This window comes from Tachypleus tridentatus, chromosome 13, assembly GCF_004210375.1.
Source record: "Tachypleus tridentatus isolate NWPU-2018 chromosome 13, ASM421037v1, whole genome shotgun sequence".
Lineage (NCBI taxonomy): Eukaryota > Metazoa > Arthropoda > Merostomata > Xiphosura > Limulidae > Tachypleus > Tachypleus tridentatus.
In genome coordinates this window covers 85614980-85634426 of record NC_134837.1, presented here as the reverse complement: position 1 = coordinate 85634426, position 19447 = coordinate 85614980, and the positions used below count along the sequence as shown (strand labels likewise).

The following is a 19447-nucleotide window of genomic DNA, read 5'->3' as shown; positions in this document are numbered from 1 at the left end:
AAAACTTAATTTATTTTAAGATTCATTTGAAAAAAAAATCGTATTAGTCACTTTATGAATTAATATTTTTTGTTTGAAATAAATATACTCTACAGAATAAAGTTTTAAAATAGCTATAGCTATAATAATATTGCTTTTTGTTATGATATAACGTACTTTATTTGCCTAGATATCGTTATAACAAATATCTGTAACAATCACGTGGCGTTCAAATTATTAAATGTAATTTAATTGCTAATACGATATAATTAAGTGCTATGAAAACGTGAAGGAAGAAGTTACAAATTCTAACGTGATATCTGAATAAGAAACAATAGAAGACTGGAAATGCATGCATTTTAACAAGATAATGATGTCAGTGAAAAAAACAAACAAACGGGAAGGCGGTACTTTTCAAGAAAGTAAGTAGCATATTGACTATATAACGTGGTGAATTTAACCCTAATTGTTTGTAGTCTAGAACTACATTCTATTATAGTGTACAATTGGTAGTTATAAAAGATCGTTCACTTGATTCTCGTGACCTTCAATGTGTTTTTTCTTGCTAGAAAAAATTATCTTTTGTGTTGAAAAACTGAAAATTAGATCAGTTAAAATTATAGTCTATAAAAAAGAGTTAAAATAGAATAGGTTGGAAAACAAACTGTTTCAGGCCATTTGTACTTTGCTTAGCACTTATACACGTGGTGTGGTTTGTTAAAAGAAGAGTTATTACAATGAACTGTCTTATTCACAATGACTTTATATGAAAAATAACATCTTACACACAAAACAAGCCATGAACGGGGATGATATTTTCAACTAAACTGTTATTAATATTAAGTGCATTTCGTTTTTTTACTGATAATTAACTTTAAACCTAACAAATCTATGTCACAAATCATAGTAACTGATAATTCAGAAACTACAAAATGATAGTTTTAATTAGCACTTTGTATGAATGCTTCTTTTAAAATCCATTTTTGTGTTTCTGCAGAGATACATGCTAATTTTGTGTTACTTCTTTCTTTCTTTTTTGCAAACACTTTTCAATCGACCGCCATTCTTTCATGTGTTATTTAATTTTCAACAAAGATTAATAAAAACTGGTGAGTCAGCAAACTGATTTACCCTAAAGTTTTTAAAGTGATCGAATTAATGTCTTGCAGTTAATCATATTTTAGTTTTTAACTGCACTTTAGTTTTTGGTAAGCTCATATAATTGGATTTAAAATTTTTCAATTTTTCACAGTATTTAAGTTATTAAGCGTTAAGTGCTGGATGAGATATCTAGTGTTTCACTGCATATTAAGTGGTGTTCTCTATGAAATTGAAATGGTATCAAGTTTCACAGCATTTCAGTTAGTAAAATGGAAACACTTGTGCTTAAACAAGAGCCTAGTTAAGATAGCTAATAATTCACAGAATTCTAATTAATCACCAATAGCCGTCAATAACAGTCTTGGTCAAAACTGTTGCGTACTGTTCGATGTTGATGTTATTATCTACATCCGTATAGTTGATGTTAAGTAAATGCCCGAGTAGCAACAGAGAAGGTGGCGTATGTTCGGACAAACATTACGAATTGTTATTTTTGTCTGTATAAAATGAATACTGTTTCCAGCTTGTTAAGGCTGATGATAGGCTTCGAACATAGACTCTGTTTTAGAAAACAAATTTTAATTGAACTTGTGGATATGGTTTGAATATATATATATTTTTAGTTTTATTCTTAATCGTATATGAAATAGTGCCTAAGTAGGGAGTATAGCTAAAGTAACAGTTTTCTTCGCTACATTTAACATAACGACAGACGAGATGTATAGTTTGACAACTTTGATTCGTATTCTATTTAGAAACGACAATGAAAAATAGCTTATTCTGAGCATTTCCTTAATTTTCTTAACTACTGCTTCTTGAAAGATTTTGACTTCCTGATAGTTTAAATGTTCTGTTCAACAAGGTTTTCACCAGATTTTCTTTAAAGAATGAAGATGTTAAACTTTCTAAATATCGGGTGAAAGAAGGTTTTTGATACAATGTAACAAGTCGATTCTTATTATTTAAGATACAAGAACATCTTAGAATGGAAGTTTATTATTCTGACGATTTTCATAGATCTTACATTTGGATTTTAATAACTAAAAAACTATAGAAATTCGTTAACCGACTTAACGTTGCTTAAACCACAACATTTTCATCAACATTCCATTATTAATACTGATGTTAAAATGTTCAGGACACGATTGTAACCAAATAGCTTAGTGGAAGCACACGAAATATTAGCAAGGTCAAGAGTTGAACCTACTGCCACTCCAATCTGTTCATAGATTTTACCATTGAACATAAAATAAGATTATTTCGATGCAAAACGTAAAAGTATTGTAAAACATTGTTATTTATAACTGTACATTTCACTTTTAGCGAACACAACCTTAAGGATAATATTTTTAATTTGTCTAGAAGTATATTTGTAAAAGATGAGTCAGTATCATAAGTAGCACAATGAACATCACCATTGCACTGTGTAAGCTTCAAGCTGTTAATAGTCCTAAAGTATTCTTAACATAATATTCATTCTGTACAAATTCAGGGTCAAAAATCTTGCAAATGATTGATTGTAAATACCTACACCAGCAATACTTAGTCTTACTGGATATTCCGTTTGTGAACCTTAGGAAGTTCTTACTCACTTCTTGACTCAATGAGTCTAGTTTTTGATGCATTTCTTCCATTACGAAGCCACCGGTGTTTTACTTTACAAGATACCTCGTAAGTTGATGCTGTTGGATCACACCTAATTTCTATAAATTTATCCGTGTTGCTTAAAATAGTCTCAGCTTGTTGGCGTATTCCACTTTGTTTTAAAATAACAACCCTATAATGTTTATCCGGTTTACCGATTACAGTATCCTTAAAATTTTGAAACGCTAGATTTCGTCCGTGTTCATATTATTGTTTGTAATTTTAGATATAAAATATCGTGACATTTCGAAGGCACAACCAGTTACTTGAGTATTAACCTGTATTCTAAATACGACTGATGTGTGTACTAAAACTTTAATTAAAATAAAATACAGAACAACATTTTTCATGTCAACAGAGTTTGCAACTGATCGTGGGGGAAAACATGTCTTAGGGACGAGAGTATGAACGGACGAAACTGTAGAGGGCATTGCAGGGCGTTAGGTTAGTAATTAATATAGGTATAAAGGTATTCCCTTATATTGGTTTAATTTTGGTTTTGAGCTCTTATATAAGTAGGGTTTCTTTGATTTTGCGGTTGGTCTGTATTTGTTTCACTACTTAGTATGTTCGAACATATTATGGTTATGTTGTGCTTATTTGATTTGTGGTGCTCTGAAACGTGCGAAGTTGTTTTCTAGTGTTCTTTGAATCTGCTTGCCCTTTTTCTACTTGTTTGTCTAATATAGAAGTCATGGTAGTTGTTGCACTGTGTTTTATAAATAATGTTGGTGTTATATTTGTCACTGTAGTTTTTTACATAGTAACGATTTTAGTTTTGCACCTGGTTTTTGAGTACATTTAATGTTTACTGAAAGTTTGTTTTATTGCCAATTTTTCAAATGTTGGTTGTTTTTCGCTAATATCAGGGATGTGGGATAAGATTTTACAGTTTTTTCTTTGAATTTATTATTGTTTGTTGACTATGTTGTTGATCTAGGTGTGTTAACTTTTTCAACGATTTCTGAAGTAAATTTGTTGATGTTGATGGAGTGTAGTTTTGTTTTGTTGATTTCATAATTAATTTTATCAGGTGAACATAGTTTTGTAGCTATGTTTATTTGTTTGCTTAATATGTTTAGATTTTGTTTTGTTTCATGTGCTGATTTCCAGGAAATGTATAATCCAGTATGGGGGATTTTTCTGTGGATTTCTGTTTTGAATTGTGTACCGGTTTTTGTGATCTTGAGGTTGAGAAATGTTATTTATTTAGTTTTCTCGTGTTCACAGGTGAACTTAATCTTGAAGTGTATCGAGTTAACGTGGTTGAAAAACTAAATGTGTGTTCTGTGGATGTGAATCAAGCAATTGTATCATCAACATATCTGTACCAGTATAGTGGTAGCTGAATTGATTGCTTAAGATTCAATCTCTGTCATAAAAATGTGACTAGAAGTGATGACACGGGATTACCCATGATTAAGCCATTTATTTGTAAGAGGTTTTGATTGTTAAACATGAAGTTGATTTTGGTGGTAGTGAATTCTGTAAGAGTTACTAATTTGTTGCTGGGGGTATGTATTAACGGGTTGGAGTATTGGACTTAAAGTACTACAGTTATCTTATTGGCTTCGGTCGTTGGGACTTCTGTGAAAAGGGAATTTACATCAAAACTGGCCATTAAGGCTTTGTGGTTTAGTTCATCAAGAATATATTTAAAGTTAAAAAAGTCTTTGAAAAAGGAGCCGGCTGATGTTGCATATTTAGAAAATGCTTAAGCTATGTATTTATCGAAGTTTTAGTTGAATGATTCATAGGTCAACGTTATGGGTCGTACTGGACAATCGAGTTCGTGAGGTTTTGGGGTGCCGTATAGTTGTGGTGTGAGTGAATCTGTCTTGCGTAGGTAGAAGTAAAGGTTTCCTGAGATTAAGTTTTTTTCTAAAAAAAAAAATAAAAAAAAATACTACAAATGAAAAAAAAAACACACAATCTCAGAAAACCTTTCTTCAGAAAAATGGAAACCAGATTGAAAGAACACAAGAAAACACATTAGAACGTTTCTGAACACTGCAGATCAAATAAGCACAATCTAGCTAAGAAGACACCAACATACTAAGTAAGGAAACAAATACAAACAAACGCAAAATCAAGGAAGCTCCACTTATACAATAACTCAAACCAAAATTAAAACAGTATAAAGGAACACCTTTATACCTATATTAATCAATAACTTAACATCTAACTGTAGCGTCCACTACAATCTCGTGCCCAGAAACAGCCAGTTGCAAACTCTCTTTGCTAACTTGAAGATGGTCTAAGAAAGTCGAAAATTTGTTCTGTACTTTATTTTAATTAAAGTTTTATACCAGCCGTCTTTAGAATATATTCTTACTTCAAGTGGGTTTTTCGTCATCATGAGTTAATACCATTCGAAAGTTGTGCACCCTTTTTTCTACATCTGACATTTAGACAAAGGTTGTACAAATTAGTTCAAAGTCACAGAAGACAAAATCTTCAGTAACTTTCTTAGTAGAAATGGTAAATTGTACCCCTCCGAGTGTTCGATGAACGTGTAACCAAGTTTATGGTTTTTTAGGACACGGAATCAGAGAGGTCGCTTAAAATATTCGGGACTCGGGTCCATAAGCGCGGGAATTTTCAGTGTTCCAGTATGCTATCGATGATGGTTTTCTATTCAGATATTTCAATACACCAACTGAGAATTCGAGACACTGTCAAATAACAACGGGGGTAAGGGCTCAAAATTCCAGCCGCGAAGCGACTCTGTATTGAGTTAATGTAACTACTTAACCCTAATCACAGTTTTATTACTACAGTTGATAATTTTACCTTTCAAATATCCTAGATCTAGAGGTTAATCCTGTTTTTCATTTGTTCTAGAATCTCTTCAAATTGTTTCTTTTAAATTTTTGTAAATTTATTTTCAAATCCGAATATGTATTTGGAAATTTTCTTGTACTATTTATGTTAGGATAACATAATTTGTTACTAGCAACCTTAACATGAAGGAATTTTAGGGCAAAAGTTTCGTTGTTTTCGAGTTAAGAGAAAATATTTCATGCAACAAAGTTTTGAGTAATTACAAAAAAAATAAATTAAGATGTTTACTTCTTCACAGCATTTCAGTTGGGTCCCCCGCTGGTACAGTGGTAAGGGTTCGATTCCCCTCGGTGGATTCAGCAGATAGCCCAATGTGGCTTTGCTATAAGAAAATACACACGCATTCCAGTTGGCATAGCCGCAAATAAATGAATTGAAGTATATACTTTATTTTACAGAATTTTATTTAGTAGACATATAGATTCTTGGTAACCACTAAGGATTGAATTAAAATATTCAATGATTCAGAACATTTTAACTAGTAACCGCTAAGACTAGGTTTCCATGTTTGTAGTTACACACAATACTGCATAAGAGGCTATCTGTATTGTGCCCACCACGAGTATCGAAACACGGTTTTTAGTGCAAGACCACGAATATACCGTTGAACCATTAGAAGAATCTAGTACTATAGATCATTTTAAGTTAGTAAACGCAAAACATTAGTTTAAGGATTTCAGTAGCACTTATCAATTAAATTAATAAAACTACTCATTAATGGAATAAGATCCTTAATGTTTAACAGAATTTTAATCAATAAAACCGCTAATTCCTGAACTATCTAATGTATCACAAATTTTTTATTGTAACCACTTAGACCAACGATTCACAGCATTTTAGGTAATAAAAAAACTTTGCTGAAATAATGAATAGCCTGATGAAGGTTCAGGATTCACGTTATTATAAATAATTGAATTATTTGTGGTTACTAAATAAGAAGTTTTATTTTTCTGGCCGACTAAAACTCATTGTTTGTTTGTTTGTTTTCGGAATTTAGCACAAAGCTACTCGAGGGCTATCTGTGCTAGCCGTCCCTAATTTAACAGTGTAAGACTAGAGGGAAGGCAGCTAGTCATCTCCACCCACCGCCAACTCTTGGGCTACTCTTTTAGCAACGAATAGTGGGATTGACCGTAACATTATAACGCCCCCACGGCTGGGAGGGCGAGCATTTTTGGCGCGACGCGGGCGCGAACCCGCGACCCTCGGATTACGAGTCGCACGCCTTACGCGCTTGGCCATGCCAGGCCTAACTAAAACTCAACTAAGATATCTATCCCACCCAATGCCACAACAGTATCTCCGCGGACTCGCCCATGGTGGGCACAGCACAGATAGACCATTGCGTAGCCTTGTACTTAATTCCAAACTAAGAAATCTAATGTTTCACAGCAACTACTTGAGTCAATAGTAATTGTATAAGGCTATTCAGTTTTCAAGTTTTAATTATTAACATCCAAGAAATGGTTAAGACTCTCCAGAATTCAGAAAGTTTTTAATTAGTACCTTCCAAAAATTGTCAAGACTGTCATGAACCTTTCAGTTAGTATTGACCAAGAAGTGGTTAAGATTATCCACAATTCAGAAAGTTCCAATTAAAAATCTCCAAGATAGTTAAGGCTATCCAAATTCAGATCGTTTTAATTAGTACCTTCCCAAAACTGTTCAAGAATATGCAGAATTCAGAACTTTTTAATCAGTACCTTCCAAGAAATGGTTTATCTAAGCCAGAATTCAGAACGTTTAATTAATACCCATGTCATTATCAGCATTCACTGCAGAAATAGAAAAAATGTCACAGACATTTGTAATATTTTCAGTTTGTTTTAAATAGTAATTTATTTACCCAAACCTTCTACATTAAAGTTCAAAAGGCAATAAAGCAACGTGAAGCATCTCTCTTCTTGTTTTCAATAATGTTCAAATTTTGTCTCAAGTAAGACAAAATCTTAAATCACAAAAATGCCCATTTACAAATCCTTGTTTACTTCCTATCAAAATAACGCACAAAAATTTTAAGTTTCGTACTTTCCCTTTAAATCACTAGTGCATGACGTATTTGTATAACTTATTGCTGGCATTTGTTAAATTTGATCTACCAGTTAATTTTTGCACATTCTTACAGAAGTTAATTAAAATCTCATTTTCCTACAATACTGAAGTGTTTTCATTCATTTAGCCTCTATGAAAACAATGTCTCCATTCTTTTCCCTTGTAGTCTCTAAAACAGATATTCACCTCAGTTTATTGTGTATCTTTACTGAATTTTCACAAGTATCAATACTTTTAACCAGTTTTACAGATATGCCTATTACAACATTCAAATTCATACACTGAATTTACTGCACTTTAAAAAGCCCCTCCCCAGTACCACAGCAGTATGTCTGAGGACTTACAATGCTAAAAACCAGGTTTCAATACCTGTGAAGGGAAGAGCACTGATTGTCCATTATGTAACTTTGTGCTGAATTGGAAACAACTACAGAATTTTAAAATATTCAATTGCACAAGACACAAAATGACTTTTTCAAAAAACATTTTTTATAGAACAAAAACCATCAATACCTACCATTACCTTTTGTTTCGTTAAATCTTACTGACTTCTGGAGTTCTCTCGACCAATTCCAATACAAAATAAAATGTATCACTAAAAGTGGTATTTAGAATTACTGATGAAAAAAGGTTGGGCATTGAAGTTGCTGCATAATACATCAGGTGTTAGTAACATTTAACAATAAATAAACCATGTATATCCAATCATGTTGTAACTCTGTGTATGTTAAATAACACAACACTACCAGAATCAATAATGTTCAAAATGTTTATTTAGGCATACATTTCATACTTGATGTTACACACAAAAAAATGATACAGAATGCTAACACTACCACATATTGTATGAAAAAAAATAAAAAATAGTGCTTTGCTTGTATTTACTAATTCTGAAGCAATTATATGAACATACATTTCAGATTTTCATACATGGTAAAAATCTTAAAATCAGAGTAATCAGACGTTTTATATAAGATTTCTTTCTAGTTGATGAAATTTCAAAAATATCTGGACTATATGACCACTTAAAGCCATTTACCAAACAAAATATTCTAACTCTAGCAATATCAGAGCCTGCAGTTACTCCAAAACGAAAATTTTAAAGTTCATTACGATAATAGGCTAAAAACACAAGTCTTTAATTATATTCCTTTGTTTGAGTAACCAAATTTATTATATTTGAATGCTGTAAGAAATGACATTTATGGAAGGGAAAAAAGCATTTCTATTCCAAGCAAACATAAAAACAAATATAAGGAAAATGAAATTTTATTTAAAATATTAGCCCCCAAATGTAATATGGAAATACATAAACACAAATGCCTGGTTCTAGCCAATGTCAAAGCTGTTATTCAACAATCAATATATTTCATCTAGTCAATTTGAAATATAATGTGCATCTGTAAAGATAAGAGAAATAACCACACAAAAAAAGTCAAATGTTGCTTATAAGTAATCAAATTTACAGAATTCACTAAACCTCCATAATGGCCTTTTTTCAATACATTTTATTCCTTTGGAATGATAACTAAAGATGTTTTTTAATCCAAAATTGAAACTAAATGAAAGAAACTTTGTTTGTTTTTTTACCAAACTTCTTTTCTAAAATTTGCAGTACTTTATTTTTCATGTCTAATGTTACATGTTCAAACTACAAATTAATACTTAACTTAAATCAATCACATACACATCTTATTTTCCCAGCAAAATTTGTTATTTAATTAAACCAATACTTTTTATTCCATGGAAGGTAAAGTATGGTTTATTACTTTATTAGAAAAATACAAAGTAAAACTTACAATTTCAATTACACAATAAAAATAAATCGGAAGCAAGCCTTAATGTTTACTGATTCGATAATGATACACAACATCATACTTTTTAATACAATCATGCCTGACACCTGTCACATTTACTCCAGTGTGTTTCTATTCGTTATTACAACTAACACTGTGTTGATGAACCATTCACTTTTTTTTTTCAGAAATCTGTTTATTTTACAGATGTGCAAATCTTCCAGACTTGTTATATTTACACATACAAGCTTTAAAACCACAAAGACATCCAAGTTCACTCACTCTAACTAAAATGGGCTATAATATGAAATGACCACTATGTACATCAACAATTTTACACATTATCTCTTCAATTTAACCAACGTGTAAGATATATAAAATCCTATATGATCCAATAAATCTATCAAAATATCTGCATTACAGTAAATACAAGTAAAAGCTGTAATCTTAGAAATTATCACACATTTAACTAATTTGTGTGTCTCTTAAGAATCAGTACAAGTGAAATTTAAACTAGCTGAAACAAAACATTTTGGAAAATTGTCATTATCAGTAATAGAAATTTTTGAAATAATGGAGAGCCTATAGTAGTTGGTTAACAGTTTATATTCAAACATATATATTTTACTTTTTCACAGAAACCATTTTCAAGCATTTTAGGGCTTTAAAATATATCACTTGGCTCTGGTCTAATTCAGTATTTAGTCTTCAGTAAGGTCTAGCATGTAACTTCGAGCTAGAGTTCGAAGTTCTTGTAGGGCGTAGTCTTCAGGCATTGGTAACTTAACAATGTAAGGAGCCAAAAGATGGACAGGCGTTCTTTTAGCAGCTTTATCTTCTCGACTTTCTGACTTCGCTTTTTGTAGGAACAATACTGCCCGTAGCAGAGTAGCAGTCTTCTTTGCCATCTCAGCCTGACACAGCCTGTGAAAAAAATTCATTATCAAGTTTTTGGCAAAAGTTTAAAACTTATGAATAGCAAATATTCATATTTTAGAAAAGTATATAAGAATATTACAGAACATAAGCAAGAGAGACAAAAGTTAAGAAATAAAATGCATTAACAGTCAATTTACAAACTGAACCTTACAAATTTCAGATAAAATATAGTGCTTCACTGTGTTTTTTCACCAACAATGTATAATAATAATAATAGTCTTGAAATTCAAAATTATAAAGAAATACTCCAAATCACCATACAGTATAACTTTATTTGAAGTTTGTTCACTAATTTAAGGTTATACTAAACAAAGAATGATTTATTTTTTTTCTTTTAAATTAACCTTAATATTAACAGTAGATACAAATTAGTAAAAATTAATTTCTTAATAATGAACCTGAGTTCCCTTCACAAGATATCAAGAAGGATAATAGAAGATTGGTGAGAACCCTTTGATAATTGTTAACAATTGTTTTATTAAACAGTCTTAGATCAAACAAACAATTTTGTAGCTCTTCAGAATTATAAACTGCAGTGAAAGCACCTTCAACAAATGAAACCTTACTACTAACCTAGTTATTGATCAGGACATTCAAGAAAACATCTGTAAATGTTTTAAAAGTCCATGTAACAAACTAATTTATTATTATTATTATTATTATTAAATCTTGCATGGTTATCTTCTATTCACCACCATGTACCTTCTATTTCTACAGGTTTTGGATAGTACATAGTATTGGTGCTACTAACTTATTTTAAAGTATTCAACAAAAATCTATGTAATATATGAAGCCTAACATCAATTAGGATTACTGAATAGGGATAGAATTCCAGTATAATTAAGAACAAGTGGTGAATCAAATAACAGATTGAACTTCAGATTTCAGATTTTCTTTGATCTTCTGTGATATATGGAATGTTTTCTTCATTTTTATAACGTAACAGTTAACTCTGTGATGATTCATTTATGAACAGCAACATGCAGTGAGGGTTGCCCAATAATCAAGGCATTATTTATTTAATAAAACCATAATTACATAAAGCTAAAAGCTGTATTTACCTTCAGTTAACCAAGACGTAAGCTACAAAATGTGGGATATTTTAATCATACCACCATCTGCCAGACTTTAGTGTAACAGAAAGAAGCATTTTGATATGACTATACACACAAAACTGTAAAACTAATGGGGATACAACAACTGCAATAACAAAAGATTGTAGAACAATGAATATCTTATATAATACTGTACAAATACAAAACTAAAAAATTAAAAATAAAGCTTAAAGAAGAATATAAATATACACATAAGCATGTGAAGAGATACGAGAAAACACAGGTTTCTTGTTATTAATTGTATGAAAACAGCAGTATGAACAAAATTTCAAAAAGACTTGGTTTTCCTGTATATATTTAGTAGTAATACAGCAAATGATTAGAAACAAAAGATTATGCTTACCTGTCCTTAGCAGTAGGACAACGAAGGCTACATATACGATTACACAAGGATAAAACTTCAGGTTGTAATTTTTCCAAGTCATAGGTACTCACTTTCCCCTTAAAAATAATAGGTTAATAAATCATTATTCTACTTTATTACCTCACTCACTCCATAGAAAAGATGCAGTAACATTTTAATTTTTCTCAGAAAATAGAACCAGAAATTAATATTATTTTCAATTATTGTTTAATTGGTTCAGAAACATTCCTACAACCAAGAAATCTGCCTTTCAATTAACATAGAATGTACAAAAAATACCTCCATAATAAATTATTCACTAAAATAAATTTGTATCTTGTAAATTTTTTTATAAAATACATGATATACCACAACTCTGGAACAATGTTTGATTTTATATTATTCTTGTTTGACATTTGTGATGTAAATTATTTTACGAACTTCAAATATGAAAAGTTTAAAACATTTTATGTTAATCATTATACCATTTTTTATGTTACATATTAGGGTGCACTAGGGTTACACTTACAACTTACACAAAATATTTTAAGTTAAAATTATTAAAGTTTGCACTGTGAAAAATTGAAATCAGCAGAAAGTTGCATTCCCTATAACAAATTAAAACTTTCAACATGGGTTTGGTCCCTAGGACCAACCTCAACCATTTTGTTCTTGTTATAGTTTTCATGCTATTACTTTTAAATTAGTAAGCACGTGTTCACTAAATATGGCAGATTATCAATAAACATTACAATGCTTTCAAAATAAAAAGTTAAAAAAAACAACAACTGATATTTTGTTTCACAAGTCTTAAAGTTTGTTAAGCAATGTTTTCTTATAATTTTTTGTTCACAAGTTGCTTATCCAACATGCAAAGTAATTTTCATTTTAAAAGTAAAAATACTTTCTGTATAAGAAAATTTTCAAATTTCCCAATGCAAGATCCTTATATTATCCAGATAGTTTTATCAAACACTTAAGAAAAAACTTTATATTAGTTTCACTAATAAATATCTGTATGCATTCAGTCTATTTGACCACTATATAAAATTATAGGAAATGAATGTCTTTTTCATACTGGAATGATTGCAGATAATAAAACAAAAACATGTTTAGACTAAATAGCTTAAATCTTATAATATTATAGATTTATTATTTTTATTATACTGACCTTTCAGTAATGCCTGGCTAATAATAAATTAAAAGTGACATATCTTGACTGTGTTTACTGGACTAGTATTTAGTAAAATACAATCACATTTCAATTATAAATCGCATATGTATACAGATTATTAGTATTTACAAACAAGTTTTGAAACATTTTCTTAATATATAGAACAGTAAATAAAGAAATAAAGCAAATAGTTATGACCTTTGTACTCAGTTACTGCTTGCTGCAACTTCCTAAGCCTCAAGAAATTTTGTACATGAAGGATGTGAAACAAAATGTTTTTTAGGTTATATGTATATATCCAAATAAACAAAAATCATTAATACCATTGAATTATTATAATTTATGAAGTTTAATAACTAAACTGTATTGTATCTATAACAAAAAACATGAACAAGCTAAAAACTTAACTTGCCAACACAAAGATCTGTCTCAAAAGAAAGAGGATGCCATTATTTTTGAAAATGGCTAAGAAACTCACTAAGGGGACATCCTTAACTTTTGATTGGTTATTTGCATCATATATAGAATTAAATGTGTATAAGGGACTGTTTCCAAAAATGGAAATAGGTGAGCAAGGGCCAGTATTTGATTCACTAAATAGTGATAGCTCAGCAAATACAAAAGATAAAAGGTTTTTATTTTATATCTTGTAAATACTGGTAATGTGAGTTCCTAATTCGTACAACACTATAAACTTTGTATTTTGACATCACAAACACGATTTAAGCCAGTGCTACATTCAACATACCACAACACAAAAATCAATATTCAGATGTGTTTAATATTTACTTTTAAGAAATTAAATAATATATAATATAAAAATTTGATTATAATCCACAGGTTTATATCAAACTTAATGACAAAATCATAAAATAATAGCTCAATAAAATTTGGTATGCAAGTCAACAAATGTGATGGCATGGCCTTTGACCTGTTGCAATAGGGTTAATTAATACTTTGTGTAGCCTAGTTTATCAATAACAACTAAAGCTTTATTACCAAACCCAAACAACTGGTAGTTACTGTAATACCTCAATGCATTATGAAACTCATTTAAACCTTTTACCATAAAAGAATAACTCAAACTTCAAAAATAGGCATTTGGTTTTTAATTAACTATATAATAATATGTAATGAATTCTCCTGTAATTACTTTTTAATGCAGCAAAGTTCTTACCAGTAGAGAAAACAGAATAGGGCATAATCCACTGAAGGTAAGTTTTATATTATGTCAATCCTAACATTAATCCGATAATAACTGAACAACTGATTGGACATACCTGCAGAACTTTATCCACAGCTTGACTGACTTCAATGTAATCTAAAAACACTTGACCACCAACAGCCCAGTCCAATATTTCTGCATTATGATCACATTCAGCCATTTTCTGCAGGAAACTCTTAAGGTAGTCATATTCCTCTGGAAAATTTCATATACAAAACATGTGATGATAAACACATAATAATTTGGATGACTGGAACAGTCTTACTTGGATACTAGGGGACAATTGTTAAAATTACTGTGACTAACTTTTAATAATGCTTCAGTGAAATGTACAATCAGTAATTTGAACAAGATACTTACAAAGCACATTGGACTACAAAGTATGTAATGTTACAGTTAATGAAACCCAAAAACATAAGCACTTCTGGGAGGTACACCTTTTTTCTTTAAAGTACACGTAAACTGCCAACCTTTTAAAAATAAGTGTTTAGTTCTGTATTAGGTTGTAATTTCTAAATTCTTAAACTTCTGTTTTCAATTACGTACTTCAAATAATTAGTTACATTTCATAATTTTGAAACACTTAACACTCAAAGTAAATATTTATACATGCATAAAAAATAAAGCTAGGGTCCAGAAGAGAACATTTAGGTATTAACTGAAAGCTAATCTAACACATAAAACATCCACACACAAAACTTAACTTCAGCACAATAACATTCATACACCAGGTCATCACCAACATATCTAAAGTAAACCAACATTTTCTTACCATTGATAATAGCATCTGCAGCAAGTTGACTGATAACAATGTCATGACTCTTGCTCCACCAACCAGCCATCATTAGGTACCAAGCTTCGTTCTGAGGATTTCCCAGAGCACGGGACTTGACTGCCTGCAAACATTAAAATAGATTCATACTTAAAACAAAATCTGGTCTCACAATCATGAATAACATTTTATATCCAATTTATAAATACTGATTAAAAAAACCTTTATTTGTGTAGATGACAGATAAGTCAAACACTATGATGTTCCACCCAAAATGAGACTTAAAAATACTGTAAACATTGCTTTTCTTATAAGGAAGGTTAATGGAAGTCATATATTCTAAGTAAAATACAAGCTATATATTGAATCTATATCTTAACCAGTTTTAAATTTAAAACAAGTTTTTACACAACCGCAATAATGGGTATGTATACTATTATGTACTGATGTAGAAGAGAATGCTGCAAAAAGAAATATAAAAGAAGCAGAATCATTCAATGCCATGCCAGAAGATGGATAAGAGACGATGTTCCCACAGATGTAGAGTGGCTAAGGTGCGACTGACCGTACTCAGCAACTCAACTTCATCCAAAACCTTTCTTGCTGGATACCAACATCTTCATGAGGGTAGGATGAGGACCTATATGGTCTTCACTTCAAGTCCTAGAGTTCAAAGGAATCCTATCAGAAAACTCCAGGAATCCACAGGATAGCCTAATGCCAAGGAGTCGAGAACATGTCATCTGGAATATGAAGCAAGTCTTTTGCATACACTTGATCCATGAGACTGTGAACAAGTCTGAAACAACAGTCACGTAACAAAGAGAAATCCAGAGCAGAAGCTAATGATGAAAGCCTTCTGTGACCCACTCTAAAGAAGAGCCATTAAGATGGACAGTACAAAACCTGTTTGAGGACTTGTGTGCGATTGGTTCACTCAATCTCCAAAACCTCACTCACTGGGAACTAACATTCACAGGAGGGTAGGAGGAGGACACCTAGTCAAAGGGATGACCAACAATTTGGCATCTCAACTCTGGGAAAGTCATCCATCTGGAGAGTCTTGTAACTCCCCCTACATCAACAAGACACCACTGCTCTACTCTGAATTGAATGGTTATAGCCATCTATGTGAAACCAATCCAGCAGACTGCCTCTACGATCAACCACCCCAGTGGCTCATAAATGGTAAGGACTCCCATACACAACTAGAAGAAGAGGGAAAGTGCATCAGAGAATCTAGAGTGACTGCAATACCTAAGACAATGCAAAATGTGATCAGGAAATCCAGTTTTTAAAAGCAGACCACACTGATTTATTCAATCTAAGCATAGCAAGGGTGGGCAGTAATTCCCTTCTGCTTTACCCATGCTATCCATGGGTGATGCAATTATCACAAGGAATTTACAATTAAGTTATTGTGTGAGACACCCCATCAAGTGGGAGTGTACATAGCCATGGAATTATAGGAGTCAATATGGCTTACAGTGTGTAGTTGATAGAAGCAAAGTGGGATCCAAACTGAAGTTAAATAAGAAGCCCTTTAATAATAATAATAAAAAAAAAAAGCATTAGTACAGATTTTACTCATGTTATGACCATGTTGAAGTCTGGAAAATAGCCACATGCTACATGGAATACCCCGAGAAAACAAAAACAGTGGTGTGAATACTGAGAGATGAACATGTGTGGAGTTGTCTCCAAGCCCAAATGGAGAATATCCTACAAAGGAGAATGAAGACAAGAGACAAGGTGATGAATTTGATGAGAGGAATGCAAGATATCATGCTGGGAAATAAGCCAAGCGGACCAACCAAAAAACCCAATTGGTCAGAATAACTGAGGAAAAATCACAAGAGAAAGGTTGCTAAGGGATGGTAAAGAAGAAATACAAACCTCAAAAGGAAGCCATGCAAAAATGCAACTAAAAAGGGCATAGACAGGAGAGAGAGAGGTCTTATCCAAATTGAAATGAAGGTAGAGGTGAGAAATAGAATATAGGTACATAAGGGTGGGGATCTGACCCTCTCGAGATGCAGCAGTCTTGGGAAGGAAGGAACAATTTGGATAAGGTAGGTAAGATTATACAAGGTCCATGTAACATGAAGGGTAAAGATATCTGACCTATGCCATTTGCAGGCTAAGGGAAGGAGGAAATATGTCTTTAAAGAAAGATTAAATGGGGAACATGTGGGGAGTGGTTTGGATGGAAGTAAAGAGCATAAAGAACCACACTGGCATCCCAGTGCAGGAGCAACAGATGGTGCAGAATGGAGCATTGGTCACTAAAGCTGACAAAGCAGGATAGGACATAAGAGAAGAACAGGTACCACCTGCAGTTGAAACAAGCAAAGGAACCATGGTGGAGTAAGCCAGTATGAAGTGATTAGAAAGACTGTACGTTATAGCATGGATGAGGGAGATTACCTGCTGAAGTAAACAGATGGGAAGATGAACATGAAGGTACTGATGAAACTAGCCTTGGCTGAAGGCATCAACAGCGAAGGCTTGAAGGTGGGGAACCAACAACCAAAAATGCAGTAATTTGCAACTGAGGGCAGTGGCAAAGGAACTGATATGGGGTGAACTCAGATGCAGACAAAGCCAATGAAAGATAGGGCAGATGGACTATTCTGTGGAATAAACCCAATCTGATTGGAAAGACAATTTGCTATGAGACTCAAAGCACCAGGTACATGACACACCATTAAACAAATATGACATGGGCTCAATAAAAGAGAAACAGAGTGCAAAAGCCCAAGGATCTGGAGCTGGTACCCCCTTAGTGGTTGATACAAGCCATCACAGTCAAATTCTTAGAATGGATCATAAAGAGGTGATGGCTAGCAAGATGAAGAAAATGATCCAAAGCCCTACAAACAGCTAGGAAGTTGAAAACACTGATGTGAAGGGAACACTCGTTGGCAGACTAATGACCCAAGACTTCCAGGTGATTAACCCAGATATTCCAGCCTTGAAGAGATGCATCTGTGAAGAGGTAAAGCTGGTTGCATAGAAGGAAATGGGACACCTGCAGAGGTGTAGGCATTGTCCAATCACCATTGTAGATCATCTACAAGGGAAAAAGAGTATGGTGTGAGGTTCCACTGATTACTAGGTGCCCATTGAAAAGACTGCATCTGGGCCATATCCAAGGGTATGTGGAAGACTACATCCCCAAAAGTAATAGAACCTAATGAGCAAAAAGTGAGGGAGCAGACAAAGCTTTCTGAATGCAAGTTCCATAGAATGGAGTTGGAGAGGAGAAAGCTAGACCTGACTGATATATGAGCATTGAATAGGGTATTGTGTGGAACAAAGGAAGGACTTCTCCAACTTGATCAATCAGGCCACCTAAGCAGCTTAGCTAGGAACTGTCATATGTGAGTGCCTGATCAACTTTCAGAATGAGCAAGAAGAAACCAGTCATCCACGTAAACATGGAAGCATAGATTCATGGCCTATGTTAAGCAAAGGAGCAGACCACATGACAAAACACATGGAGCTGATAAAGCTGAAAGGTGAAGCATAAAACTGGTACATAACTCCTCAATGTAGATAGACACTGGAAACATCTATCAGGGTCATCCAAAGATTGGGTGAAAATGCTCACCAAAGATAAAGTTATGACTTCATGGTGAAGCAAAGAATGTGAACATGACTATTTCCACCTGTTTGAGCTTCTGAAAAAGACTGGGAACTGCCATCCTATAAATCAGTTTGTCTCATTTCAGTCAAATGTGACAGTCAAATGAGACAAACTGATCACAGGATGGCAATTCCCAGTCTGTTTCAGAACCTCAAACAAGTGGAAATAAAATCCCCTTGAACTGGTGGAACTGGTTCAACAGCCTGTTGTGCAAGGAGGTCCTGAACTGTCTGTGGGGGAAGGAAGAGATATGTTATCCCATTTCTCTCTGATAGTACCCTGTGAACCCATACATGGGCAAGGAAAGGTTTCCAATGATGAATGAAATTCGAAATATTAGTCACCATTAGACCCAAATTGGCCACATAGTCTGAATTGTGCATTGTTGAGTAAATCGACAAACCACTGAACCACAGGAAGGTGAAACAGGAGCCAGTGCATCACTTGGCCCAGGCTGCTACAAACAAAATACCATGGTAGTAAGGGTAGTATACTGATGGGTCAAGGCCACCCACAACTCTAAAGACTCCAAAACAGAGTCAAACACATGCCATAGAAAATAACTCCATGCAAAGGCCCCACAAATTTTTGAGGCTGGAGATTGGTCTGTTCCAGAATCATATCACAGCTCAAAAGGTCCCAACAACAGATATACCATTTTCTGATGCTCAAGAGAGAAAGGCAAGATAAAAGCAAACACAGAAGTAAGGAGGGAGGTATCTACAGAAAATCCTTCACGATTCCTGTGAAGAGCACCAGAAGAAAGGGTGAAGAGAGGAAAGGTACTTAACGTAGCAGGGTATAAGGAGGAGAT

General features: G+C 32.9%; 1 protein-coding gene across 1 annotated transcript in view; it reads right to left on the bottom strand.

Annotated features, from left to right (window-relative positions):
- Positions 1-8375: 8375 nt before the first annotated feature.
- Positions 8376-19447, bottom strand: part of Nup98-96 (nuclear pore complex protein Nup98-96) — a 70927-nt gene continuing 59855 nt past the window's right edge. The window contains 4 exon segments of the mRNA XM_076482847.1: positions 8376-10340; positions 11814-11911; positions 14268-14407; positions 14985-15108. Coding sequence (XP_076338962.1) covers positions 10118-10340; positions 11814-11911; positions 14268-14407; positions 14985-15108 — 585 coding nt within the window. The 3' untranslated portion in view covers positions 8376-10117.